Source organism: Triturus cristatus, chromosome 5_1 (genome assembly GCF_964204655.1).
Source record: "Triturus cristatus chromosome 5_1, aTriCri1.1, whole genome shotgun sequence".
Classification (NCBI taxonomy): domain Eukaryota; kingdom Metazoa; phylum Chordata; class Amphibia; order Caudata; family Salamandridae; genus Triturus; species Triturus cristatus.
Genome location: NC_140587.1, coordinates 100,240,277 through 100,256,973, shown reverse-complemented (window position 1 = coordinate 100,256,973; position 16,697 = coordinate 100,240,277). Strand labels below are relative to the sequence as shown.

The following is a 16,697-nucleotide window of genomic DNA, read 5'->3' as shown; positions in this document are numbered from 1 at the left end:
TCGGCCATAGGAACCCGTGACGGGCATGTTTGTTCAGCCCTTTCTAACACTATTTACTAGAGGCGTCAGTTTAAGAAGTGAGAAATGAAGGACCCAGAGCGCCTGGCAAGGACTCGAGTTCTTGAGCAGTCCAGCAAGCGTGCAGGAACGTCAGTCCCTCATGAAGGCGGTCTGTTTCCCCCCCATGTGCTCGCACGTGCACCTGCAGTACAATAGTCAGGGTCACTGGAATTATGCGGCAGGGGAGGGTCAAATTATGCGGCAAGAAAAGGCAAATTATGCAGGACATTTTGTGATAATATTACCTCATTATTTTGATATTTTTCCATTTGGTAACACTGCCTGGGTATTGGTTGCACCTCAATAGTTCAAGTTTAACAGACAAATAGAGCAATAAGCAACAGAAAGGTGAACAGTCAACCTTTGCAAAGGACCTTCCACTGCACGGCAACACTTGCTGCTGCGCTTTACTAACTTTTGAACTTTTTGAGCTTGAAACATTTTTTTTTGTTAAAATCTGCAGATTATGCGGCAGATGACGGATTACGTGGCACATGAGACACATCTACAACTAAGTGAAAATGGCCACAGCCGCACAATTGCATAATTCCAGGACTCTGGAAGTCTCTGTATTAGGGTAAATATGTGTGCTCGGCCTTGCATTGGGAATCTTGAATCGGAGATTCTAGGCGATCCCCTGGGCTGACTCTTTTCCTCTGTGATTCATAGACTTTTTAGGTCGAGGGACCGTCCGGTCTGCCGAAGGCAGAACCGGAAGTCCGGAGATCTTATGTTTCTTAGAGTGGCTATTTAGCCCACCTCTCTTTTTGCCTCTCCTCCATTGGCTGGCTTCTTAAACGGAGGCCAGCCATTGTAGGAGAGAGCCGTCCCTCCAAATAGGCTCCATCTTTTTCAGATTCGGGGACGTGTTCCGTGCTCTTCTTTCCACTTTTTAGCCACGCCCTTTTTTAGGCGTGTTTTTCTCTCCTCCAGCCAATGGCAAGAGGAGAGAAAAAGAAACACGCCCCCGAATCTGAAACCGCCGCTGCCTTTCTCCGAGGCATTTCTGCTTCGCCTTGGAGAAAGGCAGTGGTGTGCTTGTTTCCTTTTCATTCCGAGATTGGTCGTCTTCTCCTTATACAACATTATAAAAATAAAAAAATACGAATCTATCATTGTCGTTTTAAGTTCCACTGCTTAATACCTTAACCGCTAAACGTTTCATTTTCCTCGGAGCCGAAAACTTTTTTCCGCGTTTTTTACTACTGAGAACGGCTTGCGTAAAATGACGTTGCGCTCAGACGCTAAACCGGCGCGTGGTAGTTGGACGGAAGCTGTGAAAACTGCGCTGACAATTAGAAATCAGAAGCTTCTGGATCGTTTACCTAGAATACTGGAGAGTAAAGACATCGAGCCCCAGAGAAGAGTCTGGAAGAGCCCGTCACGTGTCCTGTCTCCCGCACGAAGGACGGCGCAGAAGATTCCTACACCGCAGCGGCTAGCCTGCTGCAATGTGGGTGCCGGACGGCGATGCTAGTGAAGAACAAGAACGCTCCTCAGATGTACAGAATCACCGTCTCTCAGTGGCTCCTAGAAAAAGGTGAATTCCGAGGAGTTGAGCAAAACGAAGATGGTCGAGGATATTTGTGGGCAAGTGTATGTCGATGTCACTGGTCGAAGTGGGCGGGAAGCGAGGGGCACAACGTGTCCATACTCTTTTAATATAAGAAAAACAGTTCCCCCCTACTTTTTATGAAAAAACGACCATCGCGGGACGATTAATTCCTAGAGATGAAAAGTGGGGAGTTTCCTCTGCTGTGCAAGTGAAACCAGGTTGGGCGGGGTGGGGGGGGCGGACAGCTGAACAAACCTTGTCAGGGTGCCTGCCCTGCTTGCTTAAAAGAAATGTAAATTTGCACAGCCGGTTAATCTACAATCTAAAGGGTGTGTGGCACCTGGTAACTGGCTGTAATTGATGGAATAACGTGAATCGTCCTCATGACAAAAAATGTTTTTTTTGAGTGGCATTGCAAGGGAGTTACCAGCTGAGCTGTGAATTCAGGAACACGCCCTCGAAGGCGAAAAAGTTTTGAAGCTTCCCGTGTTTTGTCTTGTTTTTGTTGCAATTATGTCACCGCCACGCATCCATTTTACGTTCGGAGGCTTTTCTATTTGTCCATTACACTTAATTGTCCTACCTTTGGCTGCTTGTTTCAGCCGAGGCGATTTCACTTAGTGATTGCTTTTTGTGGGCCATCCCACCTTTCTCTTCATACAGTGCTATGGACCCAACCACTCCCGCCCCCTAGAACACTGCTTGCCTGCCCGTCACAACACTAGAGTCCGCCCCCACCACCACCTTTCGCTCGGAGGTCGCTGCTCGCAGTTCCCTCCTGTCTGAAATAAGCGCAGCAACTGCATACACTCCCACATAGAGAGCTTCTGTGGGCCACATCCATTTCAGGGTCCCACTCCTACCCTCAAATCACTGCCCCACCTTCTTCTCTCACTTGCCACCCCTAGCCTCAGTAAGTCTCCGGTTGGGTTTCATTCGAGCGGCGCCCCCCTCCCCCCCGTTCGGTTTAGCAAGTCTTCCTGCACCTTCTGTGCTTGGCCACGCCCCTTGCTTCTAGCCTCGTCTCAGCAGCCCCCTAGTTATGCTGGCTACGGTGGGCGCGCACCTTGTTATAGGGGTCTATTGCTGGGATTGTGCTGCCCTTGCCTGACTCCGTGCGTCGCCGTCTTTGGGCTCTTGGCGCTTTAAGTTTTCTTGTGATGCCACCCTCGGTGAGTCTTGTTTTAAACTTTCACGCTACGGTGGGCGCGCACCTTGTTATAGGGGTCTATTGCTGGGATTGTGCTGCCCTTGCCTGACTCCGTGCGTCGCCGTCTTTGGGCTCTTGGCGCTTTAAGTTTTCTTGTGATGCCACCCTCGGTGAGTCTCGTTTTAAACTTTCACGCTACGGTGGGCGCGCACCTTGTTATAGGGGTCTATTGCTGGGATTGTGCTGCCCTTGCCTGACTCCGTGCGTCGCCGTCTTTGGGCTCTTGGCGCTTTAAGTTTTCTTGTGATACCACCCTCGGTGAGTCTCGTTTTAAACTTTCACGCTACGGTGGGCGCGCACCTTGTTATAGGGGTCTATTGCTGGGATTGTGCTGCCCTTGCCTGACTCCGTGCGTCGCCGTCTTTGGGCTCTTGGCGCTTTAAGTTTTCTTGTGATGCCACCCTCGGTGAGTCTCGTTTTAAACTTTCACGCTACGGTGGGCGCGCACCTTGTTATAGGGGTCTATTGCTGTGATTGTGCTGCCCTTGCCTGACTCCGTGCATCGCCGTCTTTGGGCTCGTTTTAAACTTTCACACTGAGCGCGGTGCCCGCTTCAGGGACACCGCGCTCTGTGTGTTTGTTTGCTGGCAGCTACTCTGCCACAGTAACAACACATCTGAAACCGCGGCACTGGCGGCATTGCAGTCACTGACTTCAGGAATGGGTGGGCGTGGCGGTTTCTCTTTATTCTGAAATCATCCCGCGACAACCAGACCCATCCCCACGAGCAGGGCTTTAAGTGGGATAAAAAAACTGGGGGGGGGGGTCAATGTAATTAAGGGCGTGGCTTTAAAACACCTAATCTAAAAATCCGTGTTTATCACAGTGTGCCGCCCGACTTGTATTTTGCTGTCCCTGTCATTGCATTCAGATATATGATGCAAGTCACATCATACCTACAAGTTAGGACTATTGGCTTTGTCAATAGTTGCTAGTTGCATACGATAAATACGCAGCAACTATGACTTGTATAAAATATTGAAAACACTTCCACTTAACACCCTGGTGACAACACAACAATGTTGCTGCTCTCGAGTTTCAAAAAGAGAAGGGAAATCCAGAGAGAAAATGACTCTCTTTAAAGTATTTCCCTTCCTCTACAACGCTCACCACGCGCACATCGATGTGCTACCTATCACTGCAGTCCAGGGGGAAAAAAAGGGACCGCCTGTGCGGGCACAAAACAGAGCCCGATAGAGATCCGTTTCGAAGCCCCCTTATAAAAACTGCCTTTGCCCAGACCCGGTGAGACCCGGCCCACTTAAAGCCCTGGTTGTTATCTCACTACCTCACTCTTTCTATCTCACTAACTCACTTTCACTCTCTCTTTCACTACCTCTCTCTCTATCTCACTACATCACAACATCACTCTATGCTTATATATCACTACCTCACAACATCCCTCTCCCTCACTACCTCACTCTTTCACTACCTCACTCTCTCACTACCTCACTCTCTCTATCTCACTACCGCATTCTCTCTATCTCACTACCTCACTCTCTATCTACCTCACTCTCTATCTCACTACCTCACTCTCAATCTACCTCACTCTCTCTCACTACCTCACTCTCTATTTCAATACCTCACTCTCTCTCTCTATCTCACTCTCTCTCTGCTAATGCAATAGGTATCACATATGCAAAAAAAAGCTAATGCCAATAGAAATGACAATGCCATTTATTTAGGGATACAAAAATGATAAAAAAATAATGAGCAATACCAATAGCTCTACCTATAATATTGCCGAGACCATTGCATTGTAAATGCTTGTTTGATACATACGTTTTTAGTCTCAAGCGGAACCTGAAGTTGGATCTCTTCGTGCAGGCGGTGACGCCTGTGGTTAACGGCGCACAGGCCCTTCTGGCGCACGCCCACTTCCGCTCACCTGTGCACGATGCCATTGCTGTGACAGTGCGCCACAGCATTAATGAGCTGCCGGAAGAGCCGCTTGGCATCGCCCTCCTCCAGCCCCGGGTAGATCCTGCGGCTCGAGACGTTGTTGATGTACTCGAGCAGGTCACCCTGCGAAGCGAGTTCGAGGATCAGGTAAGAGCGCCGATCATTCCGGAACGATTCATAGAGCTGGATCTGACAAAAAGAAGACAACATGGCGCTGTGAGGCGGCACACATCTTAGAGTGCAGAGGGGTTTAGAATTCATGCACACCGAATCAAGACGTCTATTTACAGATTGCATTCCTATAACAAGCATTAGCAAAGTCAATCAGTTCCACAATGCCCGAGCTGTTGGCCTTGTCAATGGGAATGCATTTGAGCCATGTTGTCTAGCAGCACATCTGCTGTTCAGCATGGCTGCAAGTCACTGACAGCCCTGAATCACAGGATGCTGAGTCCACACCAAGTCTCTTCCCCCATATTGAGTTTATTGTCCTGCCCCTCCTAACACAACAAGCATTGGCATAGCCAATAGGTCTCGCCTTTGGGACCTTTTAAGTGTTTTGCTTGAGCTATGGGAGGGGGGGAGGTAAACAAGGCACCACGGACTGAACGCAAATCAAACAGCTGCCCAGGCTTTGTGATGAAAATATTACAACTTATTGCACAAGGAGGTCGCGTTGGCAGCCCCGGGTGCTGTGTGCTCCAGATTTGGAACTACAAAAGAAGGTCCCGCGGCTGTGCTCTGAAAGGACCATTTGGCAGTTCCACAGCCTCCTCCACACGCAAACACACAGAGGCAGACACACATGCAGAGAGGCAGCCGCACAAGCTCGCAAACCACTCACACTCATTCACAGAGAACTAAGTTGGCTAACTTAAAGACGTCTGGTGCTGCATCATAATGAAATAACTATCAGGGTTTCTAAACATGTAACTCTAGAATTGCGAATCCAAGCATCTATGGGAAGAACTGAAGAATAAGGGGACATGCCCAGCCCGAAATTATCTGGATAAATCACTCTGCCACCTGGGATTGCAGGAACTCTGGGAGCTACCAACAACGACTACCAGCTTTAAAAAAATTGTAAACAAAGTGATAAAAAAAGAGTCTCTTATACAGGACAAAGCTGCCTTGTCAGACCGCTCCCATGGCTGGTTTACCCTACAGACCTACAACACGGCTTCACCTCAAGCATACCTCCTCACTAGCTTCTCAAGAGCGACTAAAGAGAAATTCCTGAAACTCCGCTTAGGCATACTACCATCTGCATATCATATGCCACCTTGGTTACGCCCCCCGCTGCCTGCAATCTGCCGCCTCTGTGGAGAAGGGGAGGAGGACATAGTGCACCTACTGACTATCTGCAAGGCCCTAAAATCGGCCTGACGAACTCTGCTAAGACCCATCTTTAACATGAAAGCCATTCGAACCTGCAGACAAGCAGTAAAAGCATCCCTCTCTGGTGAGGATGTCCAACTAAGCTGTCGGTTGGTAAAATACATATCTGTTGTAGAAATAACCATGAAAAAGGCAGGCCCCCTGGTCACAGATTGAATCACAGCTGAACTCCTCCTTGAGCCAACCCATAGAGGCTAACGCATGTATTGTTGGCCTAAATAGGAAACATAGCATTATCAGGACTAGCAGACGCCGCGTTCTAAAGGACTGTACAGCTGTTGTAGAACTGTTACTTTAGCAAACGTTAAAGATTACCACATTTTGCATCCAAAATTGCAATTATTAGGTCCGCACCCTGTACTTTCTCTTTTTTCACACCCTTAGCCTGACCAATAACGTCCTTTGTATTTCAATGCTACTTTTGGGCCTTCCTTTTACTGAGATTTTCTCATTTTAACGTGTTTTTTTAACAATGATTAATTTTAAGTGTATGGAAATATGTAATGTACGATTGTAAAGGTTTTAATTAACTGCACAATAAACTAAATTTGAATCTGAATCCAAGAAACAGTTCAGGGTTCTTAAAACAATCATCAAATCACATTATAATAGAAGTGAAAAAGAGCCCAAAGAAAAGATTCAAAAAGGGAATAGCAGGGGTTATTCCCAGTTGCGCGCTCAAAGGAAAGTCAACCCAATGAAGAGAAATAGACAAGGAGCTCGTTTTAAGGTAAACACCAGCACTTACGTCGGGACAGAAGTGCAACTAGAGCCAAATTGGGGGGAGGGGGGATTCTTCCAGCAATAGGAAAAGTGGAGATGCAGGGTCTTTAAGAAGTGGTGAAAAAACAACAGCTCCTCATTTACAAGCAAATGGTCATTTAAAGACCTGTGAAGTACTTGGATGCCGCTGTGTGTGTGCCCCGGAAGCTGTCTCAGCCTGGGCTGGCACACACGGGGTGAGGATGGTGGGGGGAGATCAGCTGTGGCTGAAAACAAAGCAACAACTTCATGGGTAAAGGAAATCAGGCGGAAAAAAAAACACACACACAATCTGTGTTTTCGTCTCCTATTTTAAATGTGTTATTTCTTTTAGTCGCTGTGATGCCCGTTTAACTAATAGAGTATACAAATTATATGTACACCAAATGCCCCGAACACCACATTTGTGGCTTTTTTGTGTGTTTCTGTGAACAATTTCTAAAAATAACATGAAAGAAACAAAGATCATGTCTGTGGTATGCTTTTTTGATCGTCCACATACTGGAAAAAAATATAATTGCAGTGACACTCCTGAGAAAAACAGTGTGAACCCGGCTTCCCTGCCATTTTCAGACTTAAACATTTCTTTAAAACACATACGGAACAGGATGAAAGGCTGTCTGCACGGTAGATCTGCTCTATGATTGGCTGAAATTATAGTGGATGTCACGTTTTAGGGCAGGATGATATGGCTCTGCACATCCGTGAAACCTCAGCCATTACCCCTGGTGAAACCGGGAAGGTAGCAACCTGTGTGGCCTCTGTAGCAACCGTGATGATTCTACTGCACGTCGCCTGAGAAAATCTGAGGCGCACGCGCAGACTGGGTTTGATAACGATCACACTGTTCTCCCGTATCTAGGGCACGCCGTGCCTCACCTTTGTTACAAAAACAAGCCCGCGCGTGGTGCGCGAGAGCTTGCGCGCGCTTGTGTGAGGGAGCAACCCATCTGTTTTCTATTATTGCGCAGGCAGCTGGGCACGATAATTGGAAACAGATGTCGCCCGTGCGGGTAACCGCACTGGTTAGGCCGTGGGCGGAGCAAAGGCGGGACATGCACCCGCCTTTGCCAAATTGAGTGCTGTCTTTTTTGAAAGACAGTACGCAGAGCCCAATTAAAATAAGCAAAAAAAGCTCGACCTAATGATGCTCCACAGAAAAAAGGAACACTCATAGAGCAAATGAGAACCAGATTGAAAGCCTTGAAAAAGAATATTATATTAAGTGATTAAATCCCTTGTAAACCGGGGAGAGTTCTAACTGAAGCTAGATACTCCAGAAGATTGCATAATCCATGAAGTGGGCAGGGGTAGACTAGAAAATGGAAAAGAGCCCATATTTTAAAAAGAGAGTTCATGCAGGATATTATTAAAAACACTTGGGGGGGCGTGGCTTGGCTGCGAAGTGGAATGGCTGCCTGAAACCGCAGCTCCGCCGATCGAGCAAATTAATCCGACATTTATCTGCTAAACTGGTGTCTGGACTCGGACCTCTCGACCCCACCCAGACGCACTGTGAAGGGCCTCTGCCAGAAGGAATTCCTGCTCTTGTGGGTGGAGTTGAAGCGGAGAATCGGCTTGGCGAGCGGTGAGCGGCGAGGCGGCCTGGGGAGCTCACGGACGCCGGGGACTAGCGTGTGGCTGGGCCCGAGGGAGTGCCGTGCTACGACGCAGCGGACGATTGGTCAGCTCGGACCTGGGATCGCGATCTACCCCAAGCATTACCCCCACGGGTGGAGCCATAGTCCGGGGGCTGCGTGTCCTGCGCCGCGGACCGTTGCTGGTTGAATAGAGGTGGAGTGAGGAGAGAGCTCTCTGTGCCCCCGTGATCTGAGAGTTTGGAGGACACCCGGGAGTCGAGGTGCGTGGGCCTGCGCCGGCGATCAGAGGACGCTGCAGGGTGTGTTTGCTGTGCCAGACCTCGAGGGGGGAGGAATCACGATGCGCCTGCGGGGCGCCCGAGCTCCCTTTGGAGCATTGGAACCCAAATCGGGTCTCGAGGTACGAGACGGAAGGCGGCCATTATATCCGGAGCAAAGGCGCTGCAGCTGACTGCGAGAAGGAGCCCCGCGGACGCGGTCTGTGTGAAGGTATCGGCTGGGGCGGTTGTCCACTGCCCTGTGCCGGAGACGACGCGCTACAGTGATTCAGCCCCTTGAGGAACAGTGAGACCGCCCGTGGAGGCGGGGGACGGCCGGCGCTGGCGCCTGGGAAGTGAAGCGCGAGCCGCCATGTTGACGGGCGCCAGGCCCGACAGGTGAACGGGTTGGGGCCTGGAGCACTGCTGTGGCCACACGGAGGTAATACCCCGACCTGAGAGACACAAGTGGAGCTGCTGCGCAGGGGGCGGCTTGAGTTTGGGGACCCGTGCCGCAGCTGTCCCGCGTGGGCAGTTTGCTATACAGCGGACATACCCCGGCGCAGGAAAAGGTGCTCTCCCGGGTTGCTGGTGACGACTGCCCGACTTGCTGACTGCCGCGGGAGCCTGGTGCAGAGTGGCTGGCGACGAGAGAGGTGCCTGGGACACGGCTGCTCCGGTCAACTGATTGCGCTGGGTGGCAGAAATGGGTAAGCCGGACACCCAACAGCTGAGGATTACGTTCGAAAAATCCAAGCAGAAAATGCCAGATCCCGACCCTCGGGACGCTGAAGCTGCGAAGGACGATCGGAGTGGCTCTCAAGATGCGGACATTAAATCGATGTTCCAGGAATTAAAGGCGAGCCTGCAGGGCATTGACGGCAAAATGGTCACGCTGGCGGAACGCATGGATGGCATTACGACGAGAATGGACAAACAAGAAGGCAGGGTAGAAGTGTTAGAAACACGCGTGGGCGAATCGGAAGAGAGCCAGACTGATCTCGTCAAAAAAATGCGGGGCATGGATAAAGTATTGGCGCTCATACAACAAAAGAACGAGGATTTGGAGGCGCGCTCGAGGCGCAACAACGTCCGCGTCACGGGGGTGGCAGAAACAACGGACATTACCAACATGGAACAATATGTCGAACAGATGCTGAAAGATCTGTTTGGGTCGGGACTCTCGTCGATGTTCCTCGTCGAAAGGGCACATAGGACATTGGGACCTAGGCCTAAGCCGGGAGCACCGTCTAGGCCCATTATTGCACGCGTCTTGAACTACAGGGACCGGGACACGATATTGCGTATGGCAAGAGACATGAAGGACGTGCGATATAGAGGCAACCACATCGCAATATACCCGGATTACACTATGCAAGTCCAGGCCGCTCGCAGAGAATTCATGCCGGCGAAAAAAATCTTCCAACAAATGGGCATGAAATATTCACTGATTTACCCTGCAAAGCTCAGGGTACAGGGCCCGGGGAAACCATCTTTTTTCGTAGATGCGAAAGCGGCCCTGCAGTATGCGAAACAACTGGCCAGAGACCAAAAGAACCAAACACTTGCAGAGGGACCGGTTCTGCAGGACAGGCTAAGTGATGTCGAGTGAATGAATATGTTAGGTCTATGGCATACCGTTGTGGCCTGCCTGTCTTGGCTGGATCGGGGCCTGGTGTCTGCTGGGTGTGTCGGGGGTTGCCTTCCCATGTTGGGGGAGCTGTGCATATGACGGTGGATTTGGGGGAGGGAGGTCCTCGAGCCGACACGCTGGGCCAGCGCTCGATCGCCCTGTCACAAGTACGGGGTTAGTAGGTGGCCAACCTGCGCGCCTCAGGGGATGATTCCCACTCATCGGTTGCTACCAATGGCCTTAGTTAAAGTTTCTGGGGTAGGGAGGGTGACCTGGGGGGATTTTGCACAACCTAATTGGGGGGTTGGAGCGGGTGGGGATTCTGTTACCGTGAGTTGGGAGGATGATGTTGTTGTTTGTTTGTTTCGTAGCGTAGGGTCAGAGGAAGCGAGTTGTTGTGATGTAACCAATACTGTAAAATATTCACTGCCTTGTTGTCCGTCAATTTGCTCGCTGCGCTATGCCCACTCCCGTGCTTGGTTGCCCGTTGGGCCATTAGGTTTTGAATTGCACTTCGGCTGGGGGTGGGAGTGTGGCGAGCTGAGTGGATCTGGTCTGCTGTTTGAACACGGTTTTTTCATGCCTCTGTCGCCGTGCAGAACGTAAAGTGTCTCACTTGGAATGTGCGGGGTATGAATGACAGCCGCAAAGCCAGGTTAGTGCAGGCCTACTTACTAAGAAAAGACATAGACATCTGCCTCCTGCAGGAGACCCATTTGACTTCTAATGCTGCACAGCTGCTCAGGCATAATAGATGGGGAGAGATAGTCCACGCGTCGTATTCTAATTACTCCAGAGGGGTGGCGATACTGATTAGAAGAGGTCTTCACTGGACCACACACGAGGCAATTAGGGACGCTGAAGGCAGATACATACTACTTGTGGGGTCGTTGTGCGGCATGAGAATGGTTCTGGTGAATGTTTATGGCCCGAATGATGATAATCCAGATTTCTATGGAGAATTATGGCATAAGGTGCAGACCCGTGGCCCGGCAGCGTTACTCTGGGGGGGGGACTACAATGTTGTAATATCAGATACTATGGATCGACAGGGCGTAGCCAGGGAACATCATCCTAGAGTGTCGGAGGCGCTCGGCTGTATCATACAGGATGCGGAGCTGGTGGATTCCTGGAGGTTACTGCACCCCGGGGACCGCGTGGGTACGTGCATAACAACACATAGAACTGCCTGGTCCAGGCTGGATTACTGGTTGCTATCCAGAGATTTACACACCTCAGTACTAGAGGTGGAGTACCTGCCGCGGTCACTGTCCGACCATGCCCCGGTGTACCTGTCCATGTCCACCCCCTCCCAATCTATCACACCGTTTAGCTGGAGGTTTCCCTCCCGGGCGCTGCGCGACCAGGTATTTCAGCAGGAACTCCGCGAAAAGCTGTAGGAGTACTTTGAGATCAACGAGGGCACTGTATATTCACCGGGCACGCTATGGGAGGCCTGTAAGGTGGTGACGAGAGGGTACTGCATGTCGCTAAAAACAGGAGTTCTGAGATCCATAAGAGATACACTGCGCACCTTAGAAACTGAGCTTGCGCACCTTGAGACAATTTTGATGAATGCGCCGTCGGATAGCGTGCGTGCTGCATTTTGATCGAAGCTTACTAGGTATCAGGAGGAGGCGGACAGAGAAGTCGCGTATTTGTCTAAAGACTGTCAGGCCAGACGGTATGGTGAAGGGGACCGCGCCGGCCGCACGCTAGCGAACCTGCTGCGAGTGCCACGAGGGTCGGACCATATCCTGGAACTACAGAGTGCAGAGGGTGGGGTGGTGAGGGAGCCACTGGCTATACTAGCCACCATGACAGACTACTATAGGGAATTATACACTTCCAGGGTGTCACCAGATGACAAGGTGCTCAGCGATTACCTGGATACCATAGCTTTGGCATGGTTCAATAACAGTGCCAGACAATATATGGATTTACCGTTTACGCCAGACGACATACGGGCGATAATAGCTAGCTTGCTACCTTGCAAGGCACCGGGCCCTGACGGGCTGACGGCGGCCTTCTATAAAGAATATGCAGACATCCTGGTTCCGAGATTGCACAAGGTATACGAGGAGGCGGTAGAGACGGGCATCCTCCCCCAGTCGATGCGTGAAGCGCTGATTATCACGCTACTTAAACCTGGAAAAGACCCCACAAGCCCGGACTCCTATCGTCCACTTTCACTAATAAACCTTGATGCCAAAATTTACGCGAAACTGCTCTCTGACCGCTTAAAATTTATGTTGCCGCAGATAGCGCTAGCTGATCAGTCGGGATTTGTTATGGGGAGGTCCACCTCACATAATCTAAGGGTGCTGTTTGGGCTCCTGCACTATCTGGATCCCAAGGTGCAGGCTGCGGCGGCGTTACTGGATGCGACCAAGGCATTTGACTCCCTGGAGTAGAAGTTCTTGCGGACGCTGTTTACCCGAATGGGGTTTAGCCTGCCATTTGCCAGGCGAATTGGCATACTTTATAACGCCCCGACGGCCAGGGTGCGGGTGAATGGTCAGACATCTGCACCTATATCCATAACCAGAGGGACTCGGCAGGGGATGCCCGCTGTCGCCATTACTATTTGCTATCGCTACGGAACCACTGGCAGCTCGCATGAGACAACACCATACTCAGCGTAGCATTGGATTCAAGACGCGCTGTCTGCTCATATCGATGTATGCTGACGATATCACTATATACATGTTGAAGCCGTCAGAGAACTTTGATCCGTTGATGAGAGAGGTGGTACGCTATAGTGGCCTCACTGGCAATCGATATAAACTGGTCAAAGTCGGTGATGCTGCCGCTGACGGATGGCACGTCCGGTGTCACACGGAATTTCCGATCGACTGGGTCACGGACGAGGTCAAGTATCTAGGTATAAGGATGAGCCGCTCAGTTCAGGATATATGGCTGACTAATTTTGGGGTGGCCATGGAGTGGCTGGAGAGCAAAGTGAAGAGATGGAAAACGCTGCCGCTATCTTTTATTGGGCCGCATTGCTATCGCAAAATGGTTGTTGTGCCTAAATTTCTCTATCTATTCGTAAATATCCCCTTGCCACTAACAAAGGCGTTCTTTCCGCCGACTCTCCGCTCGGCCATGATTGAACTGGTTTGGGCGGGTAAGCCAGCCTAGAGTGGCTTGGAACCTCCTTACACTTCCCTTCCGTCAGGGGGCCTAGCAGCCCCGGGACTTGAGCTATATGCATACAGGCGCGCAGGCACAATACTTGCACTACTGGCATCACCCGATCCCTTACCAGCTCATGTGGCGATAGAGACGGACGTGGCGGCACCCTGGCCATTACGGACAGCGGTGTACCAGAGATACAAATGGCCTCGGGAAGACATCGACACTGTGGAGATGGTGCGCTGGGCTTGGTCAGGCATTGCGAAGTGCGCGGGCATATTGGACCTATATGCCCCGAGTATGCCGCTGGACGGCAACCCCCTGCTGGGTCCGCAGACGGACCGCGGCGGTGGCGCGACGGGCCCCATGCTTGCGGCCTGAAGGTGGCGGGTGACTTGTATCCGGATGATACTTCCTGCAGTGCAGAATATGGCTGCAGCGCCTGAACCGACGGCATCGGAGCTCCAACTGTACTATCAATTGCGGTCGGCCTGTAAACAGAGGTACCCTACGTTCCCAGAGGCCCACCGACGCTGGTGGCTTTGGAAGACGTACTATCGAACTCCTCCTCGTGTAAACTGATAACACGCCATCTATAGGTTTACAACAAAACGCAACACCTGTTGCGCACGTGGATTCCAGGGCACTGTGGAGGGTGAAGCAGGCATACGTATCACAGAGAAACAGTGGGAATCTGTTGCGTCCAACTTGAAACAATTGTCGCCTAATTATAGACTGCGGCTGATACACTTTTAACTACTTACACAGGAGTACCGACACCCGTACAACTTTTTAAAATGGGACTACAGGCTGACACGAAGTGTTGGAGATGTGGCGAGAGGAGGCTACGTTCTATCACCTTGTATGGACGTGCGGATCAATCCATAGATTCTGGATGCAGTCTTTAAAACCGTAGGTGAGATAGTGGGCACGGCTATTGATCCGGACCCACTAGTGGCCCTCCTGGGATTTGTCAAAGAATGTACCTAGTGCGTCGCGAAAGCTTGTGGCCCTTCTTTTATTGCTCGCCAAGCGACAATTGGTGGTACACTGGAAGAAGAAGGCTCCGCCGAAAGTCTCGAGCTGGGTGGGATCAGCGATGTACTGCAAGGAGCAACTCACTGCCTACTGGGACCAGATGCCGCAGCGTTCACGACCAGTAGACATATGGCAGCCGTTAGTGGACTGGCTGGCGGGACGACGTGACTGGCGATGACTGAGGAAGTGTGCGGGATGACTGGTGTTATAGCGCATTTGGGATGGGGGTCTGCGTCGGGGGGCAAACGAATGGGGAGGGCGCTACATTAGCAAGAGTGCTCTGGCGGCTGGACTGCGCTATACATGGCTGGGATGTTTGGTGTTTACATGGACATGATACACATGGACACAGGGTTGGTAACTGCAAAGATATCGGTCTTTCACGTATGTCGCTATTCCCTCGACTATCACTTACAGTTGTTTGTTGTTGAGAATTACGAAACGCAATGCTTTGGGTACTTTGCTTAGATATACGACATTGATCAGCTCTAGCGGGGTGCCGCTACGTAACCAAGCTGCCTGCCTCCGGGTTGTTGGCTGAATAGCAGTGTACATTTTGAAGAACAATAAAGGTTTTGGAAACAAAACAAAAAAAAAAAAAAAAAAAATTGGCTTAGTTCAGGGTTGTCAGATGGAGGACAGGGGTGCACTATTCCTTGGTCCTACTCTTTTCAGGGACACATGCTGCAAATTAATATTTCAGATTTTGGAGAAAGCCTGTTCCTGTTTATCAAAGATGATGAAGAATAATTAATGCTATATCACTAAATGGGTGAAAGAGGGCTAGAGCTTCTATGGTGCTTCTTTCCCTGGAGAATATATATATATATTGTTTTTTTTTTAAAGATGCTCACAGTAAGGTAAAGCCTTAAAGGCGCATAAAATAACTTCTGGCATGCAAGGTTACCCAATGTGACCTCACAGAGTAAATGAAAACATCTCTTAACAAGGAGAACACTTAGATCTCATAAATGGCAAGAAAAAAAGGACTGCGCGGAACACCTTCAACGACTTAAATAGAAATATTGGGCACCACTCGGTGAGTGATATTTCATTTCACACTCTGCTCTTTGCGAAAGTAAGTAGTATTACTAGATTACTTTCTACAGGCTCTGTTTTCTAAGATGTAGTTTACAATAAAGCTCACAGAAGGACTAAAGCAAACATCTCGTAACAAGGAGAACACTTAGATCTCCTAAATGCAAGAAAAGAAGGACTGCGCGGAACACCTTCAACGACTTAAACAGAAATATTGGCCACCACTCGGTGAGTGATAGCAAAGAGCAGAGTGTGAAATGAACTAACATAAGCAGTATGTCTAGATTACTTTGAACAGGCTTTGTTTTTCAAGATGTAGTTTACAATGAAGCTCACGGAAGGACAAACGCAAACATTAGTGGCCTGATGGAGTTCTGCCAAGGAGAATCATGCCATAGGAGGTGGGTAACTAGCTGCTTCAATGAAGTGTTTCACAGAGTAGCCATGTACACCCCATAATGTGATAATTGGTTGCCACAGCAATTGTTCTATATTTCCATAAGCTTTTAGGAGTGACAAAGCGCAATTCACATTCACTTTCTGAATGACGAGCTCCAGCACCCATTGAGGTTGTAATAAAATGCGTGCTTGTTGTTAGCGTTGACGGTCCCGAGAGCAGGATTCTATTTGGGTCTCATTTCAGGCGAGGTTCTGCCATTTGCAGGCCTAACGTTCTCTACGTCACTGCCTGTGCCATGTATGCTGCCTCACAGACTGTCCGTCCCAGTGCTGGGCAGTTAGGTTGGCAGTAGCAGGGTGGGAAGTAAGGTGAATGGAACTGTATGGGCCAAGTTAAAATGAGTCAGTTCTTCAGGAAAACCCCATTTGTTTGCATATTTTATGTTTTTATTATTTCATGGACCAAACCAGGCGACTTCCAAAGGCACTGCGGCTTAAGGATACAACACGTGTTACTGTGCTCACATTCCCAGGTTTCATTCCAGTGCCCTGCATTGAGTTCACGTTCTATACACCGTAATAATTTGCATATTCGAAGATCTTCCTAATCAATAATCTAACATGCTGTTGCAGTCAGGAAGTGGCACCTCCCTTCTCAGGTATGTATACTCCATTAAAACATAGCTAGCAAGGCTGCATTCCTGCA

General features: G+C 49.9%; 1 protein-coding gene across 1 annotated transcript in view; it reads right to left on the bottom strand.

Annotated features, from left to right (window-relative positions):
- LOC146830314 (testis-specific serine/threonine-protein kinase 4-like) overlaps window positions 1-16,697 on the bottom strand; it is a 350,041-nt gene that overhangs the window by 295,978 nt on the left and 37,366 nt on the right. The window contains exon 4 of the mRNA XM_085603709.1: window positions 4,714-4,916. Within this exon, the coding sequence (XP_085459835.1) occupies window positions 4,714-4,916 (203 nt within the window). The remainder of the gene's footprint in view (window positions 1-4,713; window positions 4,917-16,697) is intronic.